General features: G+C 41.0%; 1 protein-coding gene across 6 annotated transcripts; it reads right to left on the reverse strand.

Moving 5' to 3' along the window:
- LOC103722953 (rop guanine nucleotide exchange factor 1-like) lies at positions 1–8165 on the reverse strand. Of its 6 annotated transcripts, none has more exons than XR_005506837.1 (7): positions 7586–8165; positions 7314–7430; positions 6679–7220; positions 2145–2495; positions 1287–1808; positions 866–908; positions 1–670 (listed from the first exon to the last, which is right to left on the reverse strand). XR_005506837.1 is itself a non-coding variant. In XM_008813709.4 (5 exons), the coding sequence occupies exons 1-5, from the start codon at positions 7866–7868 to the stop codon at positions 1374–1376; spliced, it is 1728 nt and encodes a 575-aa protein (XP_008811931.1). In that variant the 5' UTR covers positions 7869–8165; the 3' UTR covers positions 1009–1373. The 6 variants fall into 6 exon arrangements, 1 of the variants encoding a protein (XP_008811931.1); XR_003382979.2 differs by lacking the exon at positions 1–670 and adding an exon at positions 1105–1199 and having other exon boundaries at positions 699–908; XR_606559.4 differs by lacking the exon at positions 1–670 and having other exon boundaries at positions 699–908.
- Positions 8166–11528: the final 3363 nt, after the last annotated feature.

An 11528-nucleotide genomic window follows, 5' to 3' on the forward strand; every position in this document is an offset into this window, starting at 1 on the left:
TTTTGCTTTTTTGTACTTCCCAATCTACTCCACTTCGTGTTGCAATGGAGTTTTCTGATGCAACTATTGAAGGATTTGACTACAATCTGTGAAGGAACTGGACCAGCACTCATGATCAATTTAAAACAATTTGGAAAGTTTCGACGATTGGAAGCACATCTGCTACAGGCTTTTTATTGAGGGATGAGTTGTTGAGTATGGTAGGTGCAGGTGCTACAAAACTTCTTCCTTGCTCAGTGCCAGAAGCCAAATCTTGATGTGCTTGGGAAAGTTGCTATTAAGGTACTCAAATATAATCAAATCTAGTTAGAAATCTGGTTGCTGTTAAGCCGGATGAATAGAAGCACAGGTCTCTCTAAAAGCCATCATCTTCGTCATGACATTTGGAGTTGCAGGATAATATGCATCTACTTCACAACCTCCCACAACTTTTGGAGAGGGTAACCAAACAGTTGATTGGCTGGCTTATGTTGGTCGCAGCGACAATCTATTATTTGAGGATAATCACTCCCTTCCTCTCTTAGGACTACTTCTATTTTTGCTGATTTATGTCGCAGCGCGTATTCTGGATTTTTTTTTTCTCGACATCTTTCAGATTTGCTGATGAACACTTTAATGACCAGCTGATAATTATCTCATTCGGATATGTAATCAAACATTGCAGCAGCAACTTGATCAATTGGTGCACAAAATGAAACTAATTAAAACATGAAATGAATCTCTTTGATCAATAGAGCATTTACAAAATCATGCAAATATTGTGCTGTCTAATTTTAGAGAGATTAGAAAAACAGCAGGGGAATCACCTCACATTTCATCGAGAAGATGAAACGAGGGCGAATAAAAAGAGCAACAGCTTTTCTACCTGCAGATTGAAGAAATCGCCAAGTGATAGCGCCAGTTAAAATCTGCAATTACACAGTTCCAATATGCTATCAGTAAACATCATGACTGGGAGAACCGGGAACAAACAAAAATCATTTCCTACGGCTTGATACACCTATTGGGTACTTCGGCATACTTTTCTGCCACTGGAAGTTCATATAAACATGATTCTCTTGAGAGATACTGTTGATGATTACCAAAAACTTACAAAAGACATACCCTTGAACATCAATTAGATGCTAAATGCAACAACTTTTTTTGAAACCATCTGTTCGCTTCCACTAGTAATAGGTAGCATGCACATAAACAAGATTCTGTATTGGAGAGTAAAGAACAAAACTTGAATTATGTTATTTCTATACAAGAATAAACTGACCAGCCTGACAAGTTCCAGCTTATACCTCTTCCTCAAATGCTTTCCGTTGATGAGTTTTGCACCGATCCATCTCTTTGCTAACTGCATTCTACTCGATTTGTTTGTTCACAAGTCAGTCCCGTTCAGGGGCATGTCCTGCATCTCTCCTGGCACTCACATTACCAGTATATGACCACAGCCTCTCCACCTCACCAGATATGAATTTTCCTGCTTTCTCATCATGCTGTCCTTGGAGGCTGCTCTTACTTAAAGAAGGATGAGCTCTTCCAGGGCTTCCAATCACTGGAGTGGAAGAACAAAATGTGGGCGTGGCGAATGGTGAGGCATAGGGGGTGTTCTGGGTAGAGACAGAGAAGGGGCTAGGCGAGATCCTTTTTTGAATAGGTAGTCCTCCAAGCCCTCGGTTAAATATGGAAACAGATTCTGCAGCTGCACACCTCTTTGTTGCATCATCCACAAAAATGAGATCATCAATCCTTGCCATTATGTTAAATGCCAAACTCTCCATGACCCTGGAGTAACTCTCAAGGATTGACTGCCCCACATCCTGCAAAAGGATTTTAAACGAAAAAAAAAAGAAGGATGATCATGTGATTTCGGTTCAAATAATCTACCGCATGCTGCCAACTAAGGCAGAAATGCAGTCAGAAGGATCTCCTAGCTAGAATCCATGTATAAGACCCACCCAAAATTGGGTGATTGTTCGGATGGCTCAGAGGAAGAACATATGGATTGAGCTGAAGATTGAGAAATATAACTTCAGAAACTCCATGTAAATCTTTTTCCTTTTTCAGTTGGTCAGTCGTTATACCATGTAGTATAGCAAGACTATCTACATTAAGGATTAAGTACAAAATATAAATCGGAGGAAATACGAGACAACCTTATTGTACTGAATCTTGTTCATATCCAGAACAGTTTGCGGGAGACCAGGGTACCGTATTCTCAAGCTCTGCAAGAGACACTCAGCCCGTTGTGCCAGAAATTGACTTCTTTCTGTATCACCCACAAGACTCTTGACCCGTCCACCCCATAATGACTTCTTTGCCCTTGATTGAGGATTTCCTTTTTGGCCTTTTAACCTCCACACATGCATGGCTGCCTCAATCCTATTGGCTATTTCCAGTGTATGATGCTCGGATGACAGGTCCAGGCAATCCAGGAGACATTCCGGTGAAAATTGATCAGCTGTTATATAGCGGTAGATGATCTCACCTAAACAAGATTTTCCATGCTGCAGGTACATGAGATGGAAAAGGCTTGATCTTATCAGTAACAAACCCACTTGAAATGCTTGCCAGATACAATCCTTGTTGAAAAATAAACTTGATTCATAATGTTATGAAAAATAAACTTGATTAACATGGTGAATTATGAGGTAGCAGAAAAGGTAAGGAAAAAAGTACTTTAATATGCAGGCAAAGGAAAAAAGTACTTTAATACGCAGGCACATGTGTATTTCATGGATATCACAACCACAATCAAAAGCAGGAGTTTTCCTTGGTGTCTATCCCTGTAAAAGTTATAAAATTGCTAGTGCACAATTAATTTCTACTTATTTATGTAAGCAACGGAGTCAAGGCAAACTCAAAGGATAACAATAATCTCAAACTAACATTTCCTTTCTTCATTCCTTAAGTGGTCTATAAATAACAGAAGAATGTTTTCTACATCAACGCAAGAGACTCAATTCCCTAGATGTCCAAGATACTAATGTCTGGCTTGCTTACCTCACTACAGCTGAATGCACAAACACAGGAGCACACAAACAAACATGCATTCACGCCCACACGAAGAGGAAAGAAAAGGTCAACAGTGACATCAAAGTCACCGCAAATTGTTTCTGCCAGGATAATTTCACCAAGCTGGTTCCTTCTGTATCTTAGAATCAGAATGCCACGATACCAACCAATTAAAATTTCAGAACACAATGAACCTTGAGTTTCATGTGAACCTCCCTAAAAATGATGATTTTAGGCAAACAAGGAACTATTTGCAAATCCACAATAGATGTCACATACATGATTCTCTTTTCGTGATCCACTTGGGCATTCAACTTATAACTCTGTGTAATGATTGACGACTTGAATATTGACACATTACTCGAAAGCTGGCCTAGATTCAGAAACGTGATAGGGTTTTACTCGTGAGCTATGAGCATTTCGTATGGTAGGAGTTTCCTATGGACACCTTCACACTAGATTCCTCCCTTCTTTTCTAATGATATATGATGATTCAGTTGCTCTAATGGTCATTACAGTCTCACTAGTCAGCCAATCTCCATGCAGCCGCAAGAATTGTGACTGTTGATTCAATCCCTTAACTCTTCTAGTGACCTCAGAGCCAATAATTTAGTTTTCATAATATTAAGAGCACCAACTGGCTGCCAAGTTTACTGTCAGGTTCTCCAAGGTTAAGCTGTAATTTAAGTTTTCTACCTTCATCTGAAACCTTGAAAGGTACATGTAAATTACTGCTTTTCCTTTATCTTTTAATTCCATTCACATATTATAGTGAATCTAATATGGGCCATCACACAATTCCGCTGATTAAAGGGTTCTCATATTGTAGTTCTCTAGTATTAGGTGACTTATCTTCCCTTTTAACCCTAATCCATTTACTATTATGGTCATGAATTTCATTGGAGCTTTTCAAGGATTCTTGGCATCTTATTTAGCCCTTTTGGTAGGGACACAGTCTGGACTGGCCAGCCCATGGCCGGCTTGACTCGACCTGCATTTTGGTAAAGCTGGACCAAGCAAGTTACTGTCAAACTGGGCTGAGCTGGCGCTGACAATTTGGGAACTCGATCTCTCTTCTCAATCTTCGAAAAAAAGAAAAAAAAGAAAAAAGGTGTGTATGCTTTGAATCATAATCTTTATACTAAAAAAGGTAACAGCACAGCAAATGAAACTCAGTTAGTACCTGAATCCCACACAAGGAATTGACAGACGTATTCATTTAATGTCTTAGTTTTTTTCTAAATAAAAGAAAAAATAGCCATTTAATCAAACAGGTAGGTCTGCTACTGGTTGTTTTTGAGTTGAATTCAGCCAAAGCATGCCAAAGAATGACTTGGGCCAATCCTTGTTCAGTTATGACAGTGCGCTGTGCTAGGATTGGGGCTAGTAGGGCTAAGAGTGGGCTCGTATAAGCTAGCCTCAGGCCTTCAGCAGTGTGGGCCAATCCTAGTACCTTTGGCCCAACCCATCCAATGCCCACAAGTACCTTTCAAGATAGTTCGCCTTTTCTAGGTTACAGGCCTTTCTTCCAAGACTTTTAGCACACCTAGTACCTAGTAGTTTTTATTCTCTGCTTAAGTTCCAAACATTTCTCTGGAGGCCTTGATAAACTTTACTTCCCCCAGTTGCCATTCTTTCCTTATTATGATGTTCCACAAGTGGTACAAGGATTCTGCCTTGATCTGAACCTCAGTTGGGCGAAATATCCATTATTCCTTAAAAAATACATGTTGGTTGAGATTCTAATAACAAGTCAAATCTATACATAGCAAACATGAAAGGATCAACTCATCCAAGAGATCCTCTATCCACATGAAGCAGAACAAATTGTTCAAGAGTTTACATATCATGACAATGGATACTCAGAAACAACTCTTCATCATGAATACTCCTATTTACACCTCATTTATGCTTACAAGTTGGCATTCCTGGGATAACAAATAGGAACTTACATTAGTTTCTATTCCAAGAACATTTGATAACAAATCTTTGAGTGATGACAACCTAGGACCCCACTGTCTGCAGCTTTGCTATAAGTGCTAATGAATTCTGCTAATCCTTTTTGGCTCATCCTATACAAGTACCATTTGTTGTTTACAACGAACTCCATTTTGTTACTGAAACAATTCTAATAGCTCCAAACAAAACATGTATTTTGCTAAGAGTAAGCTTCGTTAACATCATACATCCACCTCCCCGTTTCATCTGATGCAGTCTGACCTCTAAGATTTTTATGTCAAAGCTTGACCACATTCATTAGTTGGAGATAACTATTCAAGCCACCACTTGTAGTACTTTCATCTAGTTGTGGTTCCTTCCTCATGTCATTTGAGCCTTTAGATTTTGATGTCTCAGAAGAAACCTGTTATGCATCTGCTACAGCCCAATGCACACCTTCGCCTCAGAAGCTTTGCATATCATTCTGGTCAAATTCTATCGCTCTCTTTTGAAGTCAATCCTGGCCCATAACTTGACACTCACAATTGACTTTTCTGCATATCTAGTCAGAAATTAATCATTGACGTAAGGTCATATCTTAACGTTCTTGATACGAGAGTTTCATACAAATATAGTGTAGATTTGACATGGGACTTGTTGGTTTGGTTACACGAACTGTCTGTTTACACCTCCCTCATGATTCCGTGATCAGAAGGGTGCATTCAAGATTATTTTATTTTGACTTGTAATACCATATATTAGGCCATCTGTTTCAGAAAATTGATCATGTGTCATCATACCGTAATCACTTTCCTACTATGGTTCAAAATCTTGTACAATCATTTAAGTGTCATTTTACCCTGCTTATTTCTCAAGGTACATAGCTTCGACAATATTGACATAATATGTACCAACATAATTATTATGCTGTTTGCTCATGTCTTCATATGTTTTAAACCATCTGTCTTATTTTATCTTCTTTTTCCACCCAGTATTGGTGAAAGTTGTTTTAATTACCATGTACCTTCCTTGAACCCAGTAGGCATCTCTTTTCCATTGACTATATTATTAACCAGCTGACTATTACCACTTTTATATCCTTGGTTGTAAGCTAAAATAACTCCTGGATATGTATCTCTTTGATTATACATTCTGGAGCATGGAGGATGTGCTATGAGGCTCATATGCAAGAGATAATGGGCTCTTGTACTTTCAGATTCCTCGAGCAATCGCCAACAACACCTTTGATGACCATGTCATTCCTGAAAATTATCCTTCTTCTGGTGAGCCTTTGCCTTCTCTTGCTCCATCACCCTTCTACTTCTTCATGCCATCTATCTATCATGTTTACATCAAGGACCACCAAATGGAACATCTATAACTAATGCATCTACCATTTCTGTCATCACTTGTCTGCACAGCATTCTTTCCCTTCATCCACTCCTAAGACCACTTATACCCCCTATATGATTGTTACTAACAGAAAAGAATGCAGAATTTAGCCAGATAAGATTCAACGTATGCAAATACACCCATTAACATATACAAATTGCAGGCATTACCTATCAAACTAAGCAGTAGTGAACTAACAAAATTTAATTCAAGTGCTGCAAATAGGAAACATGCTTATTAGCACCTTTCAACGAAATTCAGATATATCCGATTGCTTTAGCCCATAAATTTTCAAATCAAGCAGATTTAAAATTGTATTAGAAGTCACACCGTCCCTATCCATACCTTTGGCGATGTCTCCAAGTAGACATCAGGGATTTCCATCTCGGAAAGCACCGTGCTGTTGATCGCCATGGCGGCCTTGAGTATCTGATTTGCACAATCCCTACACTGTTGTAACTTCTTCCTTGCATTCTCAGACAGACCATTTGGTGGAACTCGCGGGCACGGGAGCCACCATTTCTCCTCCTGCCTTAAAGATGGCCTTCCAAAGGAAGAAGAAGGGTATGCCCCACTTCCCTCCTCATCAGCATCGGCAACCAGGATCCCCCGATCGACATACCAGAACTCGGTTTCCCGGAACCCATCCAGCATCCCAAGGAGCATAGCATCAAGCTTCTTGAGCGCTGGGAGGTTCATGTAGAGATCGCTGCGGGGTCGGGGGACCATCACCTCGAAGGTCCCACCGCCAGGAAATTCTTGGAGGGAAGGGATAAGCTCCACTATGTGATCACTCACGCATAAAATCCATTCCATCTCCCGGCGCCACATTGCCTTCTTCTGTGCTGCCAGCGGCTCCAGCCTCCATAGCTCCCCAAATACAGTAGCTGAACCAATCCCACCCAACCCCCACAAAAAAAAAATCAAAAAAATCAACAAAAATACAAAAAAAATCCACAAAAAAGAGGAATTTATCTTACCAGAGAGATTTGTGATGGCATTTGAGATCGCGAGCGCCGTGCAAACCCCTTTTCCGCCGCCGGACATGTCTTCGCCGAGCAGTAGCTTCGCGAATCGCTCCTTCATCATGTCCACCTCTGTATTTAATAACCAATTAATTAACTCAAAAAATAAGAAAAGACAGCAAACATGCGGTAGATCTACTTCTTTCACACCCCCACCCCCTCCCAAAGGAAGAAAGAAAGAATGCTAATTTTGGGAGAAGAAAATTAGGGGGAAATAGGCAATGAACCAGAAAAATCCGTCTCCCGCTTCTCCAGCTTCGCGTCCCAGAACACCACATCTCCCCGAGGCAGCAGCGCCCGGGCCGCCTCCGTGGCCGCCGCGGCCAGCGGCGACGACGCAAACGAGCAGGATGCCCCCGCGGCGGAAGAGGATGCGCCACCGCCGCCGCCTCCGCCGCCGTACCTCCGCCCGGAGAAATCGCTCGAGCTTTCCGACTCACTCACATCAGCGCTCGGGCTGTAGCTCCCGCACCGGTCCTCCGACGCCCCGTCCGACGACATGCTCCCCATTTCCCAGCCAAAAACCCTAACTCTAGCAACCCGATCCAGCTCCCCGACGGCGTGCAGCAGATCAGTGATCCTCCCCGCTCGTTTCCTCCATGGACGGCCCGGATCGCATCTGGTCCAAGCTCGGGCAAATGAGGCAATTGGAGAAGAGCTGGAGAGAGAAAGTAGTGAAAGTACGAGACGTAGAAGGCGCCAACCAACAGGTCTAATCTCTCTCTCTCTCTCTCTCTCTCTAAAAGTCTCCACCCCTCTCCCTCCCTAAGTTTCTCTTTCTGCTGGAAAAGCAAAAGAGAAGCCGCCTGCAGGCGACTTCTGTCTGTTCCGTACACTAACCCGACACAACTCACTCTTTCTTTAATGTTACATTTCCTTTTTTTCTTTTACTGTTTTACCCTCCATGCTTTGAGGTCCAGTGATCGCGAGAATGTCGACGTGGGCTTTGCAAATAGTGGGCTGCAGCTATTGTGGGCCCGGCGTTGTGGGAGTGGGGTATCATGTTGGGTGTTCTTTGGGTTTCCGTGGGGTTGAGGAGTGCGCTCCTATGGCGTGCGTTGGACTCGTCAGTGGTAGGTTTAGGACGCTCCCGAGGGACACCCGACACGCGGATGCGGACGAAAGGGACGGTTATGTCCTGTTTGCTGCAAGCAAATGCTACCAGGCCCAATATTGTCACCAAACTGTTTCTCTAGATAAGGAAGGCTTTGTAACTTTCATATCAACCTCAATATATATTTCCTTTTATTTTTTATAGGTGAGAGGTTGAAGATTAAAAGTTTAAGATTCGGCTGGAGATCCAATTCTCAATCACTGACAATCCATGCATCATGCAACGATCAGTGATTGTATAAAGTTGTGAGCCACGATGGAAGATGTATGAGCTAGCCTTGGCATTCAACTTTAAACTAATATGTAGTAGTAATATCAATATGGTGACTGCAAATTGAACCTTTCAAGTTGGATTACAAATCAGCTCTACTCATATATATATATATATATATATATATATATATATATATATATATATATATATATATATATATATATACATTTCATATGTTACAAATACGGGTACATCTTATAAAATCAGAAAACAACAGATCACGGAGTATTCTAGAGACAACTCTCCTTTCTCAGCCCACAACAGGCCACAAGATGTCTATGAAGTGGCAGGCCACATAAACAACCACTCAGTCTGCGACTTCGTTGGCCTCTCTGAATATATGCTTAGCCTCAAAGGCTATTTCATCTCTCACCATTGCTTAAATATTCTAAAGCAGGAATGACCCCCTCCACCACCGCTCGGATTTTTTTTTGGATCCACCTGATTATGGTAGGGAGTTACCCCTAATATAATCAAGCTCTGCGCATGTTGATTGGCGTCAAATAGATGAATCAGGCCAATCATCCGGCTAATTGCCAGGAATCCTCTCTGCACGGCATTTTGGTGTCATTGGTGGGCCGCGTGGTATGGCCATAGGCTTCTCCGTCGGAGCAATCAAACTCATCCGGTATAAGTTAACGAATGGGAATGAGATAAAATGACGATTTTGCCCACGATGTGACGCGCGAGGCTGAACGGTGTCCGGTGGTAAAGTGCGCCAGCAGGGTACGTGCTTGAGTGAACTGTGGGACTAGTTCATACTTTCTACAAAGCCTAGGGCTAGTTTCGGAAATGAGAATTAGATCGTTTGATGAGTTGTACACTGTAATTCAGATTCCATATACTCGAAGCATACGATAATATTATATGCAAATGGTCAGTGACACGTACTGCATGTTTAGGGTGCTTTCTACGAAAAAAATTATTACATAATGTTTCAATTATATTTAAGTAATGGGCAACCGATCAAAGTATGATCGCAGGAGGAGAAGAGCTGGTAGTTATCACGTTAATGATGCATTAAAATTTAAGTAGATGACAAAATACTTGGTTGGCTCATCTAAGCCTTGATGCGTTTCCTTGCAAGTTTTAGTTGGATGTATATGATTGGATTTTGTCACCTTGGGTGGTGTCATTTGTCACCATCGAATGGTGATCAGAGGTTGGATGGGATAAGAAGGGCTACCTAATTGGTGGTGACCCAATCATTGGCTCAAGATTCGAATGAGCGGTACTCCTGTTGTTATTGTTATAAATAATGGGATATATAATAGTATAAAAAGGGAATGAGATCATCAGCCTTTCATATAACATGTCATTTTGGTTGCATCCTTGCTTATAATGCATGGCATCCATCTCCATAAGGTAATGTCTAACCAGCTTGAACGAATCAATGGGGTGATTCTTGCAGTTGAAACAATACATGCATTTCTACAGTGATAATTTTTTCATTTCTTTTGGAAAACAATTCTGCAAATCAATCTTCGTCCTTATGATTCTACTATGCCGATCCATATGGAAGCTTTTATCATGTTGATTATTATACGCAGTCATAGAGAGTCCTTGCTCTAACAAGAAATATTGCAGCTTAGAATCATGCACAATTGCTTCTATCATAATATATATGATATTGGATATCACAGCTGCTACATATTGCATGCACAATCTTATGACATATATGATATCATAGCAAGATTATGTATATAATATGTGGCAGTTGTGATATCCAATGTCGTAGAAGAGATTGTGCATGCATGACTCTTAAGTTGTAATAAAAAGAGTGGGTAAAAGACATGAGATTTTTATGAATGGAAGTATCTCAGACAAGAATGGATCAAAATGAACAGTTAAAATCGGTTTGGAAATAAAATGAGAAAGAATATCCATCAACTCAGGTGTCATGGAACATACTAGCATGCGACTTGAGCAGGTTTAACTCGATTGAAGCCAAATAAATCTTAAACCATTCACTCAGCAAATGGGGAATGTTAGAATATCACAAGCAATCCACTTTTTCTAACACCCTCCTTGACCAGATCTTACTAAGTAGGATGAGCATAACATGGTGAAGTCATCTATGTAGACTTCAGACAAAAGCAATTACGCTATCATTTGCCCTTGGATCCAGGTCCTAGATAACTAGTCAGGTCCACTAGGGTGGTCCAACTTTTACTGGAAGCCTTTGAGAGATTTAAAAAGACTGGAGTAAAAACGAACAACTTTGTGAGAATCGAGGATTTAAATTACGTAAATCCTGTGAAAGTTCTAAAAAGACTGGAGTAAAAACGAACAACTTTGTGAGAATCGAGGATTTAAATTACGTAAATCCTGTGAAAGTTCCAAGGCCACTGAATGCCCAGAAGAGCACATGGTTGGGAGCTGGGAAGAGTGCTGTTGGCGGTCGCTTTCCTTAATGTATGTATGTATGTATGTATGTATGTATACAAGAGTCGTGAATTTTTTTGGTGTAATTGTCTCTCCAACGGGCACGTTAGTTTAAAATAGTTTATGAAAATGCTAAGTAGATATATACACACACATATACATACATATGTATGTATACAAGAGTTGTGAATTTTTTGGTGCAATTGTCCCTCGAACAGGCACGCTGGTTTAAAATAGTTCATGGAAATGCTAAGTAGCCGCCTCGTGAAAGCGACCCACCTAAGAGTTGGAGCAGCTGTTCTAAAATTTTATTTGGGGCAGCCAGGAAGGAAGGGGTATACACTTGTTGGCATGGAAGGTTGTGTGTCAACCGATACGTCAGGACAATTTGGAGATCC

The sequence above is a fragment of the Phoenix dactylifera genome, chromosome 18 (assembly GCF_009389715.1).
Source record: "Phoenix dactylifera cultivar Barhee BC4 chromosome 18, palm_55x_up_171113_PBpolish2nd_filt_p, whole genome shotgun sequence".
Lineage (NCBI taxonomy): Eukaryota > Viridiplantae > Streptophyta > Magnoliopsida > Arecales > Arecaceae > Phoenix > Phoenix dactylifera.